Source organism: Macaca nemestrina, chromosome 20 (assembly GCF_043159975.1).
Source record: "Macaca nemestrina isolate mMacNem1 chromosome 20, mMacNem.hap1, whole genome shotgun sequence".
In the NCBI taxonomy this organism is placed as follows: Eukaryota; Metazoa; Chordata; class Mammalia; order Primates; family Cercopithecidae; genus Macaca; species Macaca nemestrina.
Window position 1 is genome coordinate 19,892,549 of NC_092144.1, and position 23,991 is coordinate 19,916,539.

Below are 23,991 nucleotides of genomic sequence, written 5' to 3' on the forward strand. Positions count from 1 at the left end.
TTTATTATGTTGCCCAGGCAGCTTTTTTTTTTTTTTTTTTTTTTTTGAGACGGAGTCTCCCTCTGTAACCAGGCTGGAGTGCAATGGCGCGATCTCAGCTCACTGCAACCTCCACCTCCCGGGCTCAAAGGATTCTCCTGCCTCAGCCTCCCGAGTAGCTGGGACTACAGGCGCGCACCATCACACCCGGCCAAGTTTTCGCATTTTTGGTAGAGACGGGGTTTCATCTTGTTAGCCAGGATAGTCTTGGACTCCTGACCTCGTGATCCGCCCACCTCCGCCTCCCAAAGTGCTGGGATTGCAGGCGTGAGCCACGGCGCCAGGGCAATTCTATTTTCTTCTTTGATCTTTTGTGGTGCTTTTACAATTTTACATCTACATATTATAAATCCAATAACAGAAAGTCATAATTGTTGCTTTTAATAGTGATAGGTTGCTTTAAAAATGAAGGGTAAAATTTAGTCAGATACTTTGGTGCTATGCAAATACACTGCTTATTTTTTAAGTGTTATTTACAATTTTTACACTCTTCAGTTAACCTTGAATACAATAACAACTTTGGTGGTTTTGTGATGATTTCTTTCTTTCTTTTTTTTTTTAGACAGAGTCTCGCTGTGTCGCCCAGGCTGGAGTGCAGTGGCGCGATCTCAGCTCACTGCAAACTCCGCCTCCCTGGTTCACGCCATTCTCCCGCCTCAGCCTCCCAGTAGCTGGGACTACAGGCGCCCGCCACCACGCCCAGCTAGTTTTTTGTATTTTTAGTAGAGACAGGGTTTCACCATGTTAGCCAGGATGGTCTCGATCTCCTGACCTCGTGATCCACCCGCCTCGGCCTCCCAAAGTGCTGGGATTACAGGCTTGAGCCACCGCGCCTGGCCTTGTGATGATTTCTTCAGCATTTTATCTATGTTGATTAGTATTTGGAATTCTGTAAAAAGTTTTTCCTTATTCTTTTTTCTTTTTTATTTATTTAAAGTTTTTCGTATCAGTGTAAATGCATGGGTATTTATTTTATTTGACTTGATTTATTTTAGAGGTCAGTGCTCTAATTATGCATTTGGATGCTTACATTGTTCCAGTTTGGACCATTGGAAATTCTTTCAGGCTGGCTCCCTTTGACATGTTCCCAACATTTTCAAAAATAACTTTAAAAAAAAAAAAAAAAACATGTTGAGGCTGAGCGTGGTGGCTCACGCCTATAATCTCAACACTTTCGGAGGCCGGAGCAGGCAGATCACCTGAGGTCAGGAGTTCAGGAACAGTCTGGCCAACGTGGTGAAACCTCGTCTCTACTAAAAACACAAAAAATTAGCCGAGCATGGTGGCGCGCTCCTGTGATCTCATCCAGCAGTGCTTTACCTGTGATTATTTTACTCCTGTAGAGGACTACGTGCTCGCAAACCAGACGTTCTGGATAAGTCCTGCTCTTGCAAAGGAAGCAGGGCATTCCGGATAAGTCCTGCTCTTGCAAACAGGGCGTTCCTTCCCTGCACAGGGAGGACAAAGGAGCCAGCTGCTAACAGCAGACCCTGGGGGCTTGTTTATGTGTACACATCTTGAAAATCCAGAAAGGGAAAGGTCAGAAAAACAACAATGTGTCTTGTGACTTGGCAACATTCCACAAACCACTGTATAAAATAAAGCAGAGCCCGCCATTGGAGGCGGCCGCCATGTTTGTCTTGTCTTGTGTTGTTGTGCTGTGTGCTCATTCCTTTGTTTGGGAACCACGCGGACCCCAACAACTCCTGCTGCCTTCTCCTCTTTCTATGGCCACTATTTGTTCCACCTTCGGAACTGAAGAGAGATGTTGGTAGGGAGAGGCTCTTCCTTCACCTCTGACAGTAAAGGTTTGCTGGGGCCCTTCACATCGCTGACATCAGAGCTGCACTTCAATGTGGCAGCTGTTGGTCATGTGTGGCGCCTTAAGTGCGATGTGCTAGAAGGGTAAAATAGAGAGTGAGTTTCAAAGATTTAGTTCCAAATATTTATATGCTTTATTAATAATTACATATTTCTCACATATTAAAATGAAAATTTCTTGACATATTGGGTTAAATTGTTACAATCAATTCAACCTGTTCTTGTTTTTTTCAAGTTTGGCTACTAGAAAATTTAAAATTCACATATGGCTCACATTTTATTTCAGAGGATTACCTCCTTTCTAAAATCTCAGCCTGCCTGCTCAAAGACCAAAAGCCAGGAAGGTCATAAAATCTGAAATTTTAAAATAATTATTATAAAATTATATTTTTTCCTTTGTGAATAGCCATATAATATATGATTTATAAATGCATATAACTTTACACACAAGTTTAAAGGCAAATACCCTCTGGGGTGGGCCTGGCTCAGCTCTGGGAGGAAGCCCTGCCTGAGAAGGCTGCAGTCTAGGTAGGCTGTCACCCTTTCTTCACTCAGCCCAGCATCTGATCACATCTTCCGTCACTCAGGGCATGAGAGGGTGGGGTTTTAAACGTTATCCAATCAGCGACGCTGGGTTGGGTACCGTCCAATCAGGCATGCAGCTGGAGCGGACAGGACGGCTTCCCGGATGTGGCGGGGTCTTTGTCTGTCGCTGCAGCTGGAGCTCCAGGTCACTCCGTCACTGCACTGTGTACTCCGCTCCCAGAGGCCCAGCCTCTGTGGCCCTGTGACCTGCAGTTATTGGGAGATCCACAGCTAAGATGCGAGGACCCCCTGGAAGCCTAGAAATGGTGAGAGTGCCGGGGCCGACGTCCCGAGAGAGGGGAAGGGGCGGGTTGTAACCGGTGGGAAGTGGCTGTGGCGGGACTTGGTCCTCCCGGCAGTCAGCTTCACAGTCTGCGTCCCGAGTTCTCCTTGCTCAGCTCGGCCTCAGTCCCCTTCAGCTATAAGATGGCGGCTGCCCTGACTGCGGGACCCCGGGCGTGCTGTCTTTTTCCTGCCTAGTGGCTGGGCCCTGACCTGGAGCCCTCTCAGGGCAGCTGTGAACCCGCAGCGCCGAGTCTCACCCGGATTGTGCAGGGGCCACTGGAGGGTCCCCGGGGGAGAATCCTGACTCGGGGTGCGGGTTTAAGAATGGGAAGAGCTTTGGTCCGTGGGGTTCCCAGTTCCTCTTTTCTTCTGTTGAAAATGTATAGGAGTCACCGTAAAAACACTAAAGTGTTTAATCAAGGAGTGATTCAAAAATTGTGGAGCAGCCAGCTGTGGTTTGTAATTTGTGGTTCATGGGCGGGGCTTGAAGGAAAGACTTTTAAACAGCATGATGAAGAAAACCAAATTCAGTAATTGGTTAGGTTCAGATACATAGTTTTCTTAATTTGTAAAATAAAGGTGAAAATTTCCTGGTTATGTAATTAGCTGTTAACTGACAGTTTATAGTTGGTTAAGGCTGAATTTTGTTTCTCTCAATGTAGTAATTTACTACAAATGCACTTCAGTTAGTTTTTTTTTTTTTTTTTTTTTTGAGAAGAATTTTCGCTCTTGTTGCCCAGGCTGGAGTGCAATGGGGCGATCTTGGCTCACCTCTGCCTCCTGGGTTCAAGTGATCCCCCTGCCTCAGCCCCTTAGCCTCCCAAGTAGCTGGGATTACAGGCATGAGCCACCACGCCCGGCTAATTGTGTATTTTTAGTAGAGACGGGCTTCTCCATGTTGGTCAGGCTGGTCTCCAACTCCCGACCTCAGGTGATCCGCCCGCCACGGCCTCCCAAAGTGCTGGGATTACAGGCCTGAGCCCACCGCACCTGGCCAGATTTTTTTAAAAGTAGGAATCCAGAGACTAGAGACACCTCAGTCTAATATCCTGCTTTATTTATTTTCACACTCCGTGGGGAACTAATTTTCTGGTGCGTTTTTCTTTCTTTTTTTTTTTTTTTCCTTTTTTTTTTTTTGAGACGGAGTCTCCCTCTGTCGCCCAGGCTGGAGTGCAGTGGCCAGATCTCGGCTCACTGCAAGCTCCACCTCCCGGGTTCACGCCATTCTCCTGCCTCAGCCTCCCGAGTAGCTGGGACTACAGGCACCCGCCACCTCGCCCAACTAGTTTTTTGCATTTTTTTAGTAGAGACGGGGTTTCACCGTGTTAGCCAGGATGGTCTCGATCTCCTGACCTCGTGATCCACCCGCCTCGGCCTCCCAAAGTGCTGGGATTACAGGCTTGAGCCACCGCGCCCGGCCTCTGGTGCGTTTTTCAACTGTGTCCCAAGCAGTGTCTTAAATCTAACCCCCCCTCCACCATATCTCCAGCCTCACTCTGGCTTGCAGTAAGATATTAAATTTCCAGTTCCTCCTGGCGTTCCCAAATGCCAGATTTTCCTCCCTAAGTCACGTTATCACCTATTTTGTCTTTTAGTGTACTTTTCTATACCGTATTTTAATTAATTATTGTTTGACAAAGCATTAAATGACGCTTTTAAAAAGGTTTGTTATCTGTTTGTAACTATTTCCCATGAGAAGAAAGCAAAGAGTAATCCTCTGACACTGTACTGTAAAAGCTCTCTGTGCCTCTTCTCCTTGTATCTTCTCTAGGCACAGAGATCTTATCAGAATGTTTTTGGGTCAAGGTATTCCTTTGAAAACTTTATGAGGTGATGTGTTCTCAGCCACCCTTTAGTTTTTTCTGGTCGTGAGTTTCAGTACTGTCTGGGGATAAACCAAGGTATCCACTGTGGTTATGTCAGCTAAAGTGCCTAGTGAATATCAGGTCCTGATTTATTTTCCTCCATAGGAAGATCAGGGGTCTGAAGTGTATCCTCTCAAGGGAGCAAGTGGATCCGTTGGGGCAGAGAGGAAGCTTCTCGTGCACTCTTATTTTGAAAAGGTAATCAGATGCTGGTACTGAGGGGAAAACACAGAAATAACTTCTGCCTCCTGGATTGTCTAAGGGGGCAGAAATATAATGAAATAAATATAGTGAAAGAAAAAATAGTGTTAAAAAGCAAAAAAATTTGTGACAGAAAAAATAGTGTCCCAAAAGACCCAAAACAAACCAAACAAACAAAAACCTCACTCCAGTGAGACGGTGTAAGAACTTGCAAAGTAAAATGCCTCTGGAGCAGCCACCAAGAAATACTGCAGTGTCTCCTGAATGGGTGGTTCTTGAGCACATAAGTGAGCAGGAGTGGGTGGAAGAATCTCTCAAGTGATTGAATGGCCTGACTTGAAACACGAGTCACACACATCTGTTATTTAACCAGCACTGGCACTTCTGGATTTATCACCTTGAAGAGATTTGTTCACTTATTTTGACCTCAGGTTTTTAGCCATAAATTTCATTATATTAGTAGTGCTTGAAAGGTAGGACAATTTTTTTTTTTTTTTTGAGACAGAGTTTCACTCTTGTTGCCCAGGCTGGAGTGCAGTGGCACGATCTCGGCTCACTGCAACCTCCACCTCCTGGGTTCAAGTGATTCTCCTGCCTCAGCCTCCTGAGTAGCTGGGATTACAGGTGCATGCCACCACGCCTGGCTAATTTTTGTATTTTTTAAATAGAGACAGGGTTTCACCATGTTGGCCAGGTTGGTCTCAAACTCCTGACCTCAGATGATCTGCCCGCCTCTGCCTCCCAAAGTTCTGGGATAACAGGCGTGAGCCATCACTCCCGGCCAGCAGGAAAATATTTACAAAGGGCATAAAAGAGATGGGTTTTAGAAAAAAAATTAATGTCTAATTATATATTCCATTTGTTAAAAATTCTCATTTACCTTTTTCTTTCCCAGAGTGAGTTTAAAAGTTTTCTCAGGTGTGTATTTTTTATGGGTAAGTGAATTGAAACAGAATTTCAAGGCTTAGATTTTAGAATGCTAGCTACTGAAGAAAAGAATAGGGAAAATATTCTGTTTTGGCTGTAGAAAATGAATACGTGTCCATGAGAAAATGTAGATAACTGGTGAGTTACATAGATTCATGAAAACATCAGTTGCTCTTTTTGCAGGGTAAATTTGTGACAGTGAATATTTCTGTTCAAATCCTGTTATCTTGATTTCTGAGTTTCATGCTAAATTTTATAAGATGAAACTTGGTACCACCTAGAAGTGTTCCCATATAACTAATTGTTCACTACATGATTTTTATTTTTTTTATTTTTTTTATTTTTATTTTTATTTTTTTTGAGACGGAGTCTCGCTCTGTCGCCCAGGCTGGAGTGCAGTGGCCGGATCTCAGCTCACTGCAAGCTCCGCCTCCCGGGTTTACGCCATTCTCCTGCCTCAGCCTCCTCAGTAGCTGGGACTACAGGCGCCCGCCACCTCGCCCGGCTAGTTTTTTTGTATTTTTTTAGTAGAGAAGGGGTTTCACCGTGTTAGCCAGGATGGTCTCGATCTCCTGACCTCGTGATCCGCCCGTCTGGGCCTCCCAAAGTGCTGGGATTACAGGCTTGAGCCACCGCGCCCGGCCCACTACATGATTTTTAATGAAAACAATAAAATAATAGATATATTTTTCTTAAAGGAGTAGATACTTTTGCTTTTCTTATTGAGGTATAAAATGTAAGTACCTTAAAATTTCCTTCCCTTATGTGAACACTGTGAGTAATTTTGCTGGATTTTTCAAACACGTAGTTTCAAAAACCAAGTGAGTAACTCTAACATGGAAATTAAAGCCTGAGTCCAATGTCTCAGAGCTAAGGCTAATATTGAGCCTACAAAAGGTGGTTATTAAAGGACCAGCTAGTTTATTTCTGGGGATCCTCCCCTGCAGATGTCCAGCCTACTCACCTCGGCCATGGAAGAAGCCTTTCTGCTAACAGAGCCCTGGAAAGTTGGGGACCCACAGGCAAATGCAGTTAAGGTTAAGATGAAAGGGAACTGAGAGGGTCTTACTGATGATGAAGTGTTATTGTTTTGAGGCAGTTTCTAGGCTTTGGAATATCAAACAAAGTTAGGTTTATGTAAAAAAAAAAAATTGAATTCCAAAGGAGTATTGCCACAGGAAAAAGTACCAACTATAAAAACTTTAAGGATTGCATAGTTTAGGCAAAAAAGGGGTTTCTTTCCTAGGGAGAAGCAAACAAGATTAGAAAGAAAGTGGGAGGGGAAGCCGGGTGCGGTGGCTCAAGCCTGTAATCCCAGCACTTTGGGAGGCCGAGACGGGTGGATCACGAGGTCAGGAGATCGAGACCATCCTGGCTAACCTGGTGAAACCCCGTCTCTACTAAAAAAAAAAAAAAACAAAAAAACTAGCCGGGCGAGGTGGCGGGCGCCTGTAGTCCCAGCTACTCGGGAGGCTGAGGCAGGAGAATGGCATAAACCCGGGAGGTGGAGCTTGCAGTGAGCTGAGATCCGGCCACGGCACTCCAGCCTGGGTGACAGAGCGAGACTCCGTCTCAAAAAAAAAAAAAAAAAAAGAAAAGAAAGTGGGAGGGGAATGGCAAATGAAGGGTGAAAAATCAGATTTTAAATCAGAGAATTTTTTACCGTGAAGTCAGCATGTTCTTAGAAGAGACATAAAATGAGGTTTTATGTTGACTCAGACTGAGAATAGTTTAAAGTTCTGGGGCCTGTGAAAAATTTTATTTAGACCACTGAAGACAAATTCAGCTGAATCTTTTAATGGGAAAAAGAAGAAAATGTGCAGAGTTCTTACTAGAACAAGGTCCCAATTCAAGCCCCACAAGAGGATTCTTGAATTTGCTCAAGAAAAAATTCAGGGTGAGTCCACACAGTAAAGTAAAAGGGAGTTTATTGAGAAAGTAAAGGAATAAAAGAATGGCTTACTCATAAGCAGAGCAGCTCCGAGGGCTGCTGGTTGCACATTTTTATGTTTATTTCTTGATTATATGCTAAACAAGGGGTGGAATATTTATGCCTCTCAATTTTAGACCACATACATTAACTTCCTGATGTTTTCATGGCATTTGTAAACTGTCATGACACTGGTAGGAGCGTAGCAGTGAGGGCGATCATAGGTCACTGTCATCACATCTTGGTTTTGGTGGGTTTTATTTGACTTCTTTACTGCAACCTGTTTTATCCACAAGGTCTTTACGACTTGTATGTTGTGCTGACCTTCTGTCCATCCTACTTAGAATGCCTAACCATTCAGGAATGCAGCCCAGTCAGTCTCAGCCCTATTTTACCCAGCCCCTATTCAAAATAGATTTGCTTTGGTTCCATATGCCTCTGACATCTCCTCGTTCTTTTCCACAAGGGCATCCTTAATCCTAAGGGTTGTAGAGGGATGAAGATTCATTTTCTGTAACTACTTCATGCTGAATGGGGTGATGATATTTTTGCCTAACTAGTCAGAGTTTTCTTGACCTTGAAAAACAAAACAAAGGATCAGTGACATTTTATGCAAAGTCAAAAAATATTACTTCAGTCTTCTATTAGTTCACTCCATTCAGTTAATTCCTATTCTGTTTCATAGTCATGAACATTTCAGTTCTCCATGAATACTGAAAGTTTTTTCTCTAATGTCACAATTTCTAAAGTTACAACAGACTTGCATTTAAGAACATCTGTCACAGTCTTAAGTTAACTATGAATCATCTTTTGAGGAGGATCAACATAAGATGATTGTCTGGATGGAAAAGTCTTAGAGCAGTCACAGTAAAAAAAAAAAAACAAAAACATGATTGACAGGGAAATTTGGTTAGCTCTGTGGCATACAATAATTTTTTTTTTTTTTTTTGAGACGGAGTCTCGCTCTGTCGCCCAGGCTGGAGTGCAGTGGCCGGGTCTCAGCTCACTGCAAGCTCCGCCTCCCGGGTTCACGCCATTCTCCTGCCTCAGCCTCCGGAGTAGCTGGGACTACAGGCGCCCGCCACCTCGCCCGGCTAGTTTTTTGTATTTTTAGTAGAGACGGGGTTTCACCATGTTAGCCAGGATGGTCTCGATCTCCTGACCTTGTGATCCGCCCGTCTCGGCCTCCCAAAGTGCTGGGATTACAGGCTTGAGCCACCGTGCCCGGCCCATACAATAATTTTATGTAACAATTGTGATTATTAATGATATACATGTAGTCATTAGAATTACAGGAGTTTCCCATAATTTTGAAACACATACCAATAACATATTTACACAAACAGTCCAAAAATAGTCAAACATGATTTCACATTTGACAATGTTTTCTGTGTGATTTTTATACTAAATGAGCCAAATTTTACTGTTATATTTGTGTATTATTGATGTCAAACCCAATTCTTAATCTTTATAGAAAAATATGTCCAATTTTCGTATTTGACCATAAGGTAATACTCTCATAAACCTTCTATAACTCTTCACAAAGTCCTTGTTGTTAAAGAGTAGATGAGTGCTTTAAGAGAAACCTATTGTTTTTATCTCAATGTTCAATTTCTGGAAAAACTGAATAATACCCATTTAACTTTAGTCAGTATGTTCACACACAGAATCTTTTGCAATTAAATTTTAGCAGGTCTTCCACAATTTGTTTAAACCTTCAGTTTTATTCTAATTTAAAACAATCCTTTAACCTTTTAATCTAGGCAAAAAATCCACATTTCCATGTCTTATAATCTTTTATCAAAAATACATTTCACTTTCTCTGCATACCTTGCATGTAAAACTGTTTTTTAGTAGTCAGAGTTACATGTTACAATGTTAACTCTTAGCAACTTTTACTTTTGATGAAACCCTTGGTAAGTAAGGGATTTTAATTACATACTAGGCGTGGAGTCTAGGACACAGACACAAGTATATATAAGGTCTGACTCCAGTGTATTAATAGTTAGGGGGTGTGGCTAACTTGATGTGTCCCAGGCCTTATCTAGCTGTAAAGCAGGCAAGTTATACAGTGAACAGTCATAGTGGCATTTTGAGAAGTCTTTCAGAGGCCTAATGACCTTTAAATTGTACAACATTTCTTGCATAAATTTCCTTTAGTGAATTATTTCATGACTTATACAGACCATCTACAATATGTTTGGGCTTTCTGATTTGTCCTAAACATCCCTCTTTTTAAATAACCAGTCATTTTAGGATAATAATTTACTATACAACATCTTTTCTTATATAAAATCTCTTTTCTTTATAACCTTTGTACATTTAGGGGGCATGGCTAATTCCGTATGTCCCAAGACCTTATTTCGAATCTACTGGCCTCAAGATAGGTAAATTGAACAGTTTTTAAAAGTCAAAGAACCAATTTATGACCTTTAAGTATTTGGCAAATCTAATATGTGACCTGTATAATTTAGATCAAATGTTTATATTTTGAAGACATTTTTATTTTCCCAATGATCTTTAAAACTGTTTTTATTTTCAAAAGATTGCTTGTCACATGAACTAAAAGGTATTGCACTTTTTACTTTTCTGACAAAATATTCAGTAGTTGTAAGGTTTTTCTTTGTCAGCTTCTTAATTGGATTACTAGCCCACAACAAGGAAAGCATGTAGTTTTTATGGCTTAATAAGTAAACAGCTGGAAAACAAAATGGATCCCCTTAAATTAAGGCTCCCATTTTTACATCAGATCTTGGATCTAAAAAGGAGAGAATCAGTTCATCCCAAGGGAAGTCTTATTTCTCCGTAGGACATGGGGACACCTCCATACTTCCTAAGTGGTCCAAAGTATGTTTCTCTGATCCAAACGTGAAGAGCTGAGTTTTCCCCCATAACTGTCCTTAGCCATTCCAAAAGTATATTTCTCACCCAGTTATTACATGCCAAAGTTCTTTTATAATGTGAAGTAATTCCTGATACCCCCAAAAGTAAAAAAAAAATCAGATAATGCAATGCAAAACAGAAGAGAAACTTAGATTTTGAGAAGGATCTTTTCACTTTTTTTCCCAAGGAGTCCCAGGCTGTTAGAGCTTGAGTATCTGCTTTTAATTAAGCTGACTTTTAACCATAGTGCTCTTTTAAAAAGTCCTTTTAAATTTCTTATTACCAGACTTTAGTCAGGTCAAACAGCCAATATCTCTGGCTTTTGAATTTTACCAAAAGTAACTTCACAGGTGTTCTGAAAAAGGAAACTTGAAGATGGTTCCTGGAGGGGAAGAGAGTCAACAAACAGTAAAGGTCACCCAAATATCAAACAAGAAAGTACTCATTCCCTAAGCTGGGAATGGAACCCTGAACCTGGGCCACCATTGTGAAAGTCAAGCGTACAAGGACTGGACTGAGCACTTTTCCAGGCCATCCTGAACAGCAGCCTTAAGGGGTCCTGCATTCTATCCTAAGGTACCCCTCTTAATGACAGAGCCATACAGAAAGACAAATTTATAGCACAAAGTACAACAGATTTGTTACAGCTTAAGACTAACCTCACAAAGACATCTCCAAATTAATTAGAACTTTACATAGGAGATAAACAGTAATTTTTTTTTTGTTTTTTTTGAGACAGAGTCACCCAGGCTGGAGTGCCGTGGCCGGATCTCAGCTCACTGCAAGCTCCGCCTCCCGGGTTTATGCCATTCTCCTGCCTCAGCCTCCCGAGTAGCTGGGACTACAGGCGCCCACCACCTCGCCTGGCTAGTTTTTTGTATTTTTTAGTAGAGACGGGGTTTCACCGTGTTAGCCAGGATGGTCTCGATCTCCTGACTTCGTCATCCGCCCATCTGGGCCTCCCAAAGTGCTGGGATTACAGGCTTGAGCCACCGCACCCGGCCGGTAACAGTAATTTTTTACCATTCATTCCATCAGTTTGCATAGAGAGAGGCCAGAAGTCTGGTAAGAAATGTGTACCCTTTTTGCCAGCATGAGTTCTGGCTTCTGAGTTCCCTTTTCCTGAGTTGCACATGGCTGGCTCCGCCATAGCCCTGGGGGGCCAAGCCACAACACAAAGGAAAATTATCTTTTTCTATTCTGGCCATAGCAAAATATGTATGACAGCATAGACATTAGCCACTGTGCTTAGCAACCAATATCAAACTGGCAACTCTTAAACTTGGCCCCTGTTGGGCCCTGTTGTCTTTTTTCTTTTTTTCTTTTTTCTTTTTTCTTTTTTTTTTTTTGAGACGGAGTCTCGTGGGCCCTGTTGTCAATTCAACCTCTGATCTGGTTTCAACTTGAGGCCTCTGGGCAAGATGGTTACTCTGAGTAATAGAAAAGATAAGAAAGGGAAAAGAGAAAAAGCATTGCCTGTGGCAGAGTGGGAAAGCAAAGAGCTCAGGAGGCCAGAGAAAGACCTACGGATTGCAGCAATAATAAAAAGTTCAGGTGGCTGCTTCTTGGTAGGAAAGAAGATTTTTTCTAGCAGTCTTATTGGCACCTAAGTTTTCTCTTTTGGACAAGAAAAAGATCCGCATGTCCCATGGTCCTGCAGATGCCTAATTCTGTCACCTATAGCCATCAGCAAAGAGTGCAAGACAGATTAATCCAAAGAGAATAGCAATGAATATCCCATAGTGTCAAACCACTTCTTAGCTGAGACGGATTTTACTGAGAGGGGTCTCTAACTTTTTAAATCTTAGGAAGGAATATAACTTTTCTAGGTTGGGCTTCGAATCCAAATTCAGTCAAGCATCCTTGTCTTTTAAGAGGAGGCTTTAACCCACTCTGTCTTAGGAGAGACTCTAATTCTCCTAAGTTGTGCCTCTAACCCAATCCCCTCCTTTACCCAGGTATATGCACCCCACTCACCCAAAGTCAGCCAGTTGGTGCACACAGATGATTTTCCTTTGGGTCAGAGGTCTCTTCAGTATACTCCCTTTGTGGTTGCCAGAAAGACGTTACTGGAAAGAAGTCCTGACCCATACCCCAAGAGAGGGTTCTTGGATCTTACTCAAGAAAGACTTCAAGGCGAGTCCATAAAGTGAAAGCAAGTTTATTAAGAAAGTAAAAGAATAAAAGAGTGACTACTCCATAGGCAGAGCAGCCCTGAGGGCTGATGGTTGCACATTTTTATGATTATTTCTTGATTATATGCTAAACAAGGGGTGGAATATATATACCTCTTTTTTCTTTTTCTTTTTGAGACGGTGTCACCCTGTTTTGTCAGGCTGGAGTGCAGTGGCGTGATCTCAGCTCACAGCAACCTCCGCTTCCTGGGTTCAAGCGATTCTCCTGCCTCAGCCACCCGAGTAGCTGGGACTACATGCACGCGCACTACGCAAAGCTAATTTTTGTGTTTTTAGTAGATACGGGGATTTCACCATGTTGGCCAGGATGGTCTCAATCTGTTGACCTCGTGATCCACCCACCTCAACCTCCCAAAGTGCTGGGATTAAAGGCCTGAGCCACTGCATCTGGCCTATGCCTCTCCTTTTTAAACTGTTGTAAGATAACTTCCAGATGTTGCCATGGCGTTTATAAACTATCATAGCACTGGTGGGAGTGTAGCAGAGAGGTTGACCACAGGTCACTGTCATCGCCATGTTAATTTTGGTGGATTTTATCCAGCTTCTATACTGCAACCTGTGTTATCAGCTAGGTCTTTATGACCTGTATCTTGTGCTGACCTCCTATCTCATCCTGTGAGTTAGAATGCCTAACCATCTGGGAATACAGCCCAGTGGGTCTCAGCCTTATTTTCACTCAGCCCCTATTCAAAATGGAGTTGCTCTGGTTCAATACGCCTCTGACAGACTGTGTGTCTGGCTATGTGATAAATAGGAAAAGAGAGCACCATCTAAGTCATAATGGGAAGGGTGTTTTTTTCCATAAAATATTTCTGGAGAACACAAAGGATGAAGGATTTTATTAATCACAGCTATTTACCTAGATTATGTATGTGCTTCATTGTTCCCCACCTCTTTTCTTTCTCATGTACATTTCTTCCATTTCACTTTTCCTGGGTTGTACTTTTTATAATAAAGTAGTAAACATAGCTACGGTGTTTTGCAGAGTTCTGTGAGTAGCTTGATCTAATTATTGAACTTGAGGAAGGTTGTGGGAGTCCCCAGTTTTTAAACAGTAGCTCAGAAGCATAGATGGGCCTATGGGGTTTGTGACTGGCATCTACAATGAGGGCAATGTTGTGAGACTAAGCCCTGAATCAGGGTCTGCTGACTGGGTGGTGTCACAATTCAAATGTTAGACATTGAGTTGCTATTGGAGAATTGCTTGGTATTCACCTACCTCTACAGATTTGGTGCCAGAAGAAAGATATCACAGAGGCCTGTCCTGGAATAAAACTCTTGGTGTCTGGAAATGGGAGGCTCTGCTCTCCTGTACACAGGCTTTCACACTACCTATTGTCCTGGGATCCCAGGCCTCCTCCCAGGATGAGAGAGGATGAAAACTTCGAGGAAAGGAGCTCTGATGACAGATTCCCTTTTCCCACAGCTGCCACCACAGGATTCCCATCCACTTCCAAACATGCCCACTAGACATTGACATGTGCACACCACTCCCAGGACTAGGCACCACCCTCAGGAATTTCTCCACAGCATTGTTGATCTTAGTGTTTCTTGACAAAAACCCACAAAAGTGTTAAGTCTGCTGGCATATTCCAACCCCTAGATAGTGAATCTGCAGCAGCAACCTGTTTTCCCCATCAACCTAGGGTTCTGAGCCACCTGTTCATAATCTCATCTACTTGGATGGGCACAGAAATAAATCAGAGTCCAGCCCCACCTGGGCCACTATCTGTGGAACAAACAGCTCCTTCCACCTACATTGCACTCTTCCCCACACATGGATTTTTTTTCTTCTTTCGACTTTTCCTTTTGGTTCAGGGATCCATGTGCAGCTTTGTTATATAGGTAAAATTGTGTCATGGGGGTTTTGTGTAGATTATTTTGTCACTGAGGTGCTAAGCATAACACCAAACAGTTATGTTTTCTGTTTCTTTTTGTACTTTCATTGTCTATTCTCAACTAGGCCTCAGTCTGTTGTTCTCCTCTTTGTGTCCATGTGTTCTTATTATTTAACTCTTATCAATGAGAACATACATTTGGTTTTCTGTTTCTGTTTTAGCTTCCTAATGATAATGGTCTCCAGCGTCATCTATGTTGCTGCAAATAACTTAATCTTATTTTTGTTTTATATATTTATTTTTTGAGACAGAGTTTTCACTCTTGTCGCCCAGGCTGAAGTGCTATGGCACCACCTCAGCTCACCACAACCTCCGCCTCCTGGGTTCAAGTGATTCTCCTGCCTCAGCCTTCCGAGTAGCTGCGATTACAGGCATGTGCCACCATGCACGGCTAATTTTATATTTTTAGTAGAGATGGGATTTCTCCGTGTTTGGTCAGACTGGCCTTGAACTTCTGACCTCAGGTGATCCGCCCACCTCAGCCTCCCAAAATGCTGGGATTATAGGCTGAGCCACCACGCCCAGCTGGTTGTTTTTTTTTTTTTTTTCCTTTTTTTAATGGCCACATAATCTTCTATCATGTTTATGTACCATACTTTGTTTTTATTAAATCTTCTAATTTATTTAATTAATTTATTTATTTGGAGACAGTGTTTCACTCTATCACAAAAGCTGAAGTGCAGTGGTGCAATCTTGGCTCACTTCAGCCTCAACCTTCCAGGCTCAAGGCACCCTTTTACTTCAGCCCCCTAAGTAACTGGGACTACAAGCATGCACCACCATGCCCGGTTAACTTCTTTTTCTGTCTTTTGCAGAGCTGGGGTTTTGTTATGTTGCCCAGGCTGGTCTTGAACTCTTGAGCTAAGGTAATGCAGCTGCCTTGGCCTCCCAAAGTGCTGGGATTACAAGTGTGAACCGCCTCACCTGACCATACCATATTGTTTTAATCTAGTCTACATTAATAGGCAATTAGATTTGTTCCATGTGTTTGTTTTTTGTTTGTTTGAGACAGAGTCTCCCTCTGTTCCCGAGACTAGAGTGCAGTGGCACCATCTCAGCTCACTGCAACCTCTGCCTCCTGGGTTCAAGCGATTCTCCTGCTTCAGTTTCCTATGTAGCTGGGACTACAGGCACATGTAACCACACCTGGCTAAATTTTGTATTTTTAGTAGAGACAGAGTTGGGTATATACCCAATTTGGAGGTTGCTGCGTCAAACAGTAATTTCAGTTCTGTGAGGAATCTTCACACTGCTTTTCACAATGGTTGAATTAATTTACCCTCCCACCAGCAGTGTATAAACATTCCATTTTCTCGGCAATCTTGCCAGCATCTGTTACTGACTTTGGATTTTGAGAGAGAGTCTCACTCTGTCATCCAGGCTGGAGTACAGTGGTGTGATCTCAGCTCATTGCAACCTCCACCTCCTGGGTTCAGTAGATTCTCATGCCTTAGTTTCTAGAGTAGCTGGAACTACAGATGTATGCCACCAAGCCTCACTAATTTTTGTATTTTTAATAAAGATGGGATTTCTCCATATTGGCCAGGCTGCTCTCAAACTCATGACCTCAAGTGATCTGCCTGCCTTGGCCTCCCAAAGTGCTGGGATTACTGCACCGAGCCTGTTACTGACTTTCTAAGAAACAGCCATTCTGATTGGTGTGAGATGGTATCTCATGTGGTTTTTGTTTGTTTGTTTTTGACATTTCTCTAGTGATGAGTGGTGAGCATTTTTTGCACATGCTTCTTAGCCACATGTTTGTCTTCTTTTGAAAAGCATCTGTTCATGTTTTTTGCCTACTTTTTAATGAAGTTTTTTTTTTCTTTGTAAACCTTAACTTCTTTATGAATTCTGGATATTAAACCTTTATCAGGAACATAGTTTGCAAATATTTTTGTTTATTTGGTATGTTGTCTGTTTACTCCGTTGGTAGTTTCCTTAGCTGTGAAGAAGCTCTTTAATTAGGTCCCTGTTGGGAAAAAGCTGAGTGTTGGGAGGGAAACTGAGGCAGGGCTTGCATAATGTCCTCTGGAATGTGTCTAGACCTGCTGGCTCCTTGCTTCTAGCCTTCCTAGGTTCCTACTCCCATGATCTCAAGTAGCAGAACGTGTTCCTTATAAATGCTAAACTGTCACAGCTGTAGATCATGTGCTTGCCCTTTTGACCTCCACCACCTGTTTTTTTGTTCTCACCACCTGTTTTTTTGTTGGATTACCAATAAATAGCTTGGGCTCCCAGAGCTCAGGGCCTTTGCAGCCTCCACGATGGTGATGGCCCTCTGGTGTCCCACCTTTATCTCTCAAACTGCCTTTTTCTCAATCCTTTGACTTCACCAGACTTTGTCACCCCCATGACTTAGTGTTGGGTCTGATTATCCCAACAGGTCCCATTTGTCAATTTTTGCTTTTGTTGAGGTTGCTTTTGGTATCTTCGTCATGGTACATGTAGATATGTGTGGTAAGAGAGTGACCTCTGTCTCAAAAAAAAAAAAAAAAAGTTGCTGAAATCTCTTTACTTATGCCCTTTCCACAGGTTCTGTGTATTCTGGGTGGAAGCATTTATGTTGTTTTAATGAAGGGCCTCATGTGACTCTGGTGAGACCAGAATCAAGTATGAAGGCTTCAAGATACATTCCTGAGAGTTAAGTGCCACATTTGCACTAAAGGGTGGTTTTAGGATCTGTTCTGTTTGGGTTTGGTAGGGACAGGGCAGGGCAGTGGCCCATATTTTCATTACTGTAGTAAAAATTGTTGGTGTCTGTGGCAGTGGAGGGCACCTGTGGACGGGAAAAGAGGAACGTATATTTTATTTCTGTGGAGCAGCTCATTGTTCCTGAATCTCTTCTGTTATAAACGAGAAAAATGGGTAGACTTTTTGGTCTTGGTCCTTCTGTGAGTGTGAGGCTGGTAGGTAAGCAGGTGGTGCTGATGTCTTTAAGGGAATGTTCTCAAGATGCAGGTGTTACTTGTCTGATAGTTTTATCTGAAAAGGATTTTCAGAGGAGGAGGAGAAAGGAAAAATGGCTTCTTTTCAGCTAAACATGTCTCAGATCAAGAGCTGTGTCCACTCTGCCTGCTGGAGTGCCATGTGTTTAGTACTTGCAAATCTTTACTTCTCTACTTGTGTTTTTCCTCCCCAATGATTTTGTTTCACGTACTTTTAAAAATTATTGTGATAGTCAAGGGTCTCTAAAAAATATTTCTATCCTATGTACCAGAGCCTTCTCTACATCATGGCTTCTTATATGCAATGCAGAATTCCTACCATGAATTTATGATCTGCCATATTAAAGTGTTCCTTTTGTGGCTGTTGAACGTGGGAAGATGTGGATACTCAAGATTCCTATTGAGGGAAAGCTAGGGTCCTTAGGAAGGATGGAGAACATGTAATGTTGAGGTGTCACCTGTGTTCTCCATTAGTTCTATGCAGAACAGGATTAAGAAAATGCTTATTTAAACAGGATGGCTTTTATTACCCAGGAAGTTCTGGAGAAAATTATTCAGAGATACCTGCTTTCTAGGATGCTAAAGAAGGACTGCTTAAAATCATTATTAAAAATTATAGAACATGGGAGATATCTTGACCACATAAAACTGATTTTTCTTTATGGTTAAATTCAGTCTATAATTGACTTTTTGAGGGGCAATATCTCAGCAGTGATGTTGTGTTCTGTGTGCGTCAGCACATCGTAAAATTTATTCTAGTGTTATTGATGTTAATAATTTGCTTGGTTAAAGAGCTCTCTGACTTTTTTTCACTGTAGAGTTAATTGTTGTTCTCTTTATTATTAAGTATCTTTATGTTGCTAATGTGCATAAACCATCACATTTAATCTGGCACCTGCCCTTTTTTCTTAGGTTTTTTTGTTTGTTTTTTGCAAGTATCTGTCTTCGGAAAATGAAGGCTCTTTGTTTATAGGCCAGAAAAATTGGGAAAAACACAGTCTCTTTCACTTATGGAATGTTTGACAAAATAGTCTTCTTGGGTCAAAAACATTGGCATTACTAGTGACCTTGTTAGAATTTTAAAAACTCAGACTTTATTCCAGATCTTCTGGAAGAAAAAAAAAATAAGCTTCATGACAGGATCTCCAGTTTATCTTACGCATTTAAATTTGAGAGGTACCATCTAACTCAACATGTCTTTTTTTGTCTGAAAACATACACAACTCATTATGATGTAAATATAGCACTCAAACATGTATACATTTGTGTCCTTAATTATATTCTTTATGATCCAGAAAAGTATTACACACACTGGTGTTGTGAATATTTCTGTGTTAAAAATTATTGGATAATTTCAGTTATTCTTATAATTCAGAACCAATTCCCTTTACTCTCTTATTTCACCTTAAGTCAAATAATACATTTTGCCCATGGCCACCTGGTAAATATATGTGTGTCTCTGTGCTTGTGTTTTTCAGGAGACATTGACATTTAGGGATGTGGCCGTAGAATTCTCTCTGGAAGAGTGGGAATGCCTGAACCCTGCTCAGCAGAATTTATATAGGAATGTGATGTTGGAGAACTACAAAAACCTGGTCTTCTTGGGTGAGAATAACTTTAATACGCGATTCTTAATATACTCTAAAGGTTTTATGTCTCTTTTTTTGTAGAATTTTTTTTTTTGGTAATTTATGCTTTGTATAAATGAGTTTCTGATCCCAGTTTTCAAGAAAATCTTGATGATTTGTCTGTAGAAAAGAATTTCTTCAACATGTTTCATCTTGACCTGAACTTTCCACATTCCTGAGCTGGTCTGCATCCTTCACTCTAGATTAGTGGTAATTCCAGAAATTTGGTGGCATAAAATATCATTGCCCGTATCTTAAAATCTATTTTCCACCATCAGTTTTTGATTCATGAGTACCAGGTAGTAAAATTAAGGACCTATAAATTTAAAATATTTTCTAAGTAGTTAGAGATGTGTCTCATTAATTAGTAGTTTGGAATTAATTTTCTAGAATATTCTATTACATCCTTTTTACTGAGCACAGTACTAGGTTGGTAACTGGAGAAGATAAGCAATCTTTATGCTATTTATTTTTAATAAAGCAGGTATTGATATCTCTAAGCAAGACCCAATCACCAGTCTGGAGCAAGAAAAAGAGCCCTGGAATATGAAGAGACATGAGATGGTGGATGAATCCCCAGGTAGGTAAGAGTGAACACAAGAGATGACACAGGTGAGAGGTACAAAGGTTAAAAAAAAAAAAAAAAAAGGCCGGGCGCGGTGGCTCAAGCCTGTAATCCCAGCTCTTTGGGAGGCCGAGACGGGCAGATCACGAGGTCGGGAGATCGAGACCATCCTGGCTAACGTGGTGAAACCCCGTCTCTACTAAAAAAATACAAAAAACTAGCCGGGCGAGGTGGTGGGCGCCTGTAGTCCCAGCTACTCGGGAGGCTGAGGCAGGAGAATGGCGTGAACCCGAGAGGCGGAGCTTGCAGTGAGCTGAGATCCGGCCACTGCACTCCAGCCTGGGCGACAGAGCGAGACTCTGTCTCAAAAAAAAAAAAAAGGGCAACCCAGTCCTTACAATGTGATTTGGGAATCTGTGTTGCAAAGCATATAGTTTCTGGGAACACTAAATATTTTCTTAAAATTTTCTCTCACTAAAGGGCATCTTCTGTTTTATGCTTTTAAATTCTCTTTCTCCTTTTCCTTGGGTGAACACACAAACATCAAATATTTGCTCATGTTTCGCTCTTGTTGCCCAGGTGGATTGCAGTGGCGTGGTCTTGACTCACTGCAACCTCTGCCTCTTGGGTTTGACAATTTTCTTGCCTCAATCTCCTGGTAGCTGAGATTACAGGTGCCTGCCACCACACCCAGCTAATTGTTTTGTATTTTTAGTAGAGATATTTTAGTAGAGATTTTACCATGTTGGCCAGGCTGGTCTTGAACACCTGTCCTCAAGTGATCCACCCACCTTGGGCTCCCCAAGTGCTGGGATTACAAATGTGAGCCACTGCACCCGGCTGAAAAACTCTGTTAAATTATTTTTTAGTTCTCTTTTTGCATCCTGTCTGAAATATGTGAGAGTAGTGGTTTCTGTTCCATTAGGGGTTTCTTATTAGTTTTTCTACATATTCCATCCTGTTTTTATTACTATAGTATAGTTTGACATTATAAATTATGATGTCCTGTCTCTCTGCTTTGTTATTTTTTTCTCAAGACTTCTTTGGCTATTTGAAGTTTATTGTAGTTTCTTGTAAATTTTAAAACTGTATTTCCTATTGTGAAAAAAATGCCACTGGAATTTTTTTTTTTTTTTTTTTGAGACGGAGTCTCACGCTGTTGCCCAGGCTGGAGTGCAGTGGCGCGATCTCGGCTCACTGCAAGCTCCGCCTCCCGGGTTCCCGCCATTCTCCTGCCTCAGCCTCCTGAGTAGCTGAGACTACAGGCGCCCGCCACCGTGCCCAGCTAATTTTTTGTATTTTTAGTAGAGACGGGGTTTCACTGTGGTCTCGATCTCCTGACCTTGTGATCCGCCCGCCTCGGCCTCCCAAGGTGCTGGGATTACAGGCTTGAGCCACCGCGCCCGGCCGCCACTGGAATTTTGATAGGAAGTTTATTGAATGTATAGATTACTTTAGATAATATGGTACTTTAACAATATTTATTCTTTCAATCCATAGACATGAATTTTTTTGTTGGTCTTGTTGAGTCAGAGTCTCAGTCACCCAGGCTGGAGTGCACTGGTACAATCTCGGCTCACTGCAACCTCCACTTTCCGAGTTCAAGTGATTCTGCTGCCTCAGCCTCCCTAATAGCTGGGATTACAGGCATGCGCCACCATGCTGTGCTAATTTTTGTATTTTTAGTAGAGACAGGGTTTCACCATGTTGTCCAGGCTGGTCTCAATCTCCTGACCTTGTGATCCACCCGCCCTGGCCTCCCAAAGTGCTGGGATTACAGGTGTGAGCCACCATGCCCGGCCAACATAAAATATATTTAAATTTATTTTTGTCTTCTCTAATTTCTTTCATTGATATCTTATATATTTCATTGTAAAGATTTTTTACCTTGGCCGGGTTGCAGTGAGCTGAGATTGCACCACTGCACTCCAGCCTGGGCGACAGAGCGAGACTCCATCTCAACAACAACAACAACAACAAAAACCCACAAAGACGGGGAGAAACCAGAGCAGAAAAGCTGAAAATTCTAAAAATCAGAGTGCCTCTTCTTCTCCAGGGGAACGCAGCTCTTCGCCAGCAATGGAACGAAGTTGCCTGGAGAATGACTTTGACGAGTTGAGAGAAGAAGACTTCAGACAATCGGCAATAACAAACTTCTCTGAACTAAAGGAGGATGTTCGAACCCATCGCAAAGAAGCTAAAAACCTTGAAAAAAGATAGACGAATGGCTAACTAGAATAACAGTGTAGAGAAGTTGTTAAATGACCTGATGGAGCTGAAAACCATGGCACGAGAACTACATGATGCATGCATAAGCTTCAGTAGTTGATTTGATCAAGTGGAAGAAAGGGTATCGGTGATTGAAGATCAAATGAATGAAATGAAGTGAGAAGAGAAGTTTAGAGAAAAAAGAGTAAAAAGAAATGAACAAAGCCTCCAAGAAATATGGGACTATGTGAAAAGACCAAATCTACATCTGACTGGTGTACCTGCAAGTGATGGGGTGAATGGAACTAAGTTGGAAAACACTCTTTGGGATATTATCCAGGAGAACTTCCCCAACCTAGCAAGGCAGGCCAACATTCAAATTCAGGAAATACAAAGATAATCCTCAAGAAGAGCAACTCCAAGACACATAATTGTCTGATTCACCCAAGTTGAAATGAAGGAAAAAATGTTAAGGGCAGCCAGAGAGAAAGGTCGGGTTATTCACAAAGGGAAGCCCATCAGACTAACAGATCTCTTGGCAGAAAGAGATCCAGAAGAGAGTGGGGACCAATATTCAACATTCTTAAAAGAACTTTCAACCCAGAATTTCATATCCAGCCAAACTAAGCTTCATAAGCGAAGGAGAAATAAAATCCTTTACAGACAAGCAAATGCTGAGAGATTTTTGTCACCACCAGGCCTGCCTTACGAGAGCTCCTGAAGGAAGCACTAAACATGGAAAGGAACAACCGGTATTGGCCACTGCAAAAACTTGCCAAATTGTAAAGACCATCAATGCTAGGAAGAAACTGCATCAACTAACAAGCAAAATAACCAGCTAACATCATAATGACAGGATCAAATTCACATAACAATATTTGCCTTAAATATAAATGGGCTAAATGCTCCAATTAAAAGACACAGACTAGCAAATTGGATAAAGAGTCAAGATCCATCAGTGTGCTGTATTCAGGAGACCCATCTCACATGCAGAGACAACATAGGCACAAAATAAAGGGATGGAGGAAGATCTACCAAGCAAATGAAAAACAAAAAAAGCAGGGGTTGCAATCCTAGTCTCTAAAACAGACTTTAAACCAACAAAGATCAAGAGACAAAGAAGGCTATTACATAATGGTAAAGGGACCAATTCAATAAAAAGAGCTAACTATCTTAAATAGTTATGCACCCAATACAGGAGCACCCAGATTCATAAAGCAAGTCCTTAGAGACCTACAAAGAGACTTAGATTCCCACACAATAATAATGGAGACTTTAACACCCCACTGTCAACATTAGATTAATGAGACAGCAAGTTAACAAGGATATCCAGGAATTGCACTCAGCTCTGCACCAAGCGGACCTAATAGACATCTACAGAACTCTCCACCCCAAATTTAACAGAATATACATTCTTCTCAGGACCACATCACACTTATTCCAAAATTGACCACATAGTTGGAAGAACTCCTCAGCAAATGTAAAAGAACAGAAATTATAAACTGTCTCTCAGACCACAATGCAATCAAACTAGAACTCAGGAATAAGAAACTCACTCAAAACCGCTCAACTACGTGGAAACTGAACAACGTGCTCCTGAACGACTACTGGGTACATAACGAAATGAAGGCGGAAATAAAGATGCTCTTTTAAATCAATGAGAACAAAGACACAACATACCAGAATCTCTGGGACACATGTAAAGCAGTGTGTAGAGGAAAATTTATAGCACTAAATGCCCACAAGAGAAAGCAGGAAAGATCTAAAATTGACACCCTAACATCACAGTTAAAAGAACTAGAGAAGCAAGAGCAAACACATTCAAAAGCTAGCAGAAGGCAAGAAATAACTAAGATCAGAGCAAAACTGAAGGAGATAGAGACACAAAACACCCTTCAAAAAAATCAATGAATCCAGGAGCTGGTTTTTTGAAACGATAACAAAATCAATAGACTGCTACCAAGACTAATGTAGAAAAGAGAGAATAAACAAATAGATGCAATAAAAAATGATAAA

The 23,991-nt window shown here is 41.7% G+C and overlaps 1 protein-coding gene across 1 annotated transcript in view; it reads left to right on the forward strand.

The window, feature by feature from the left end:
- LOC105489704 (zinc finger protein 430) overlaps positions 1-23,991 on the forward strand; it is a 114,479-nt gene that overhangs the window by 62,385 nt on the left and 28,103 nt on the right. The window contains 1 exon segment of the mRNA XM_071086657.1: positions 4,439-4,455. Coding sequence (XP_070942758.1) covers positions 4,439-4,455 — 17 coding nt within the window.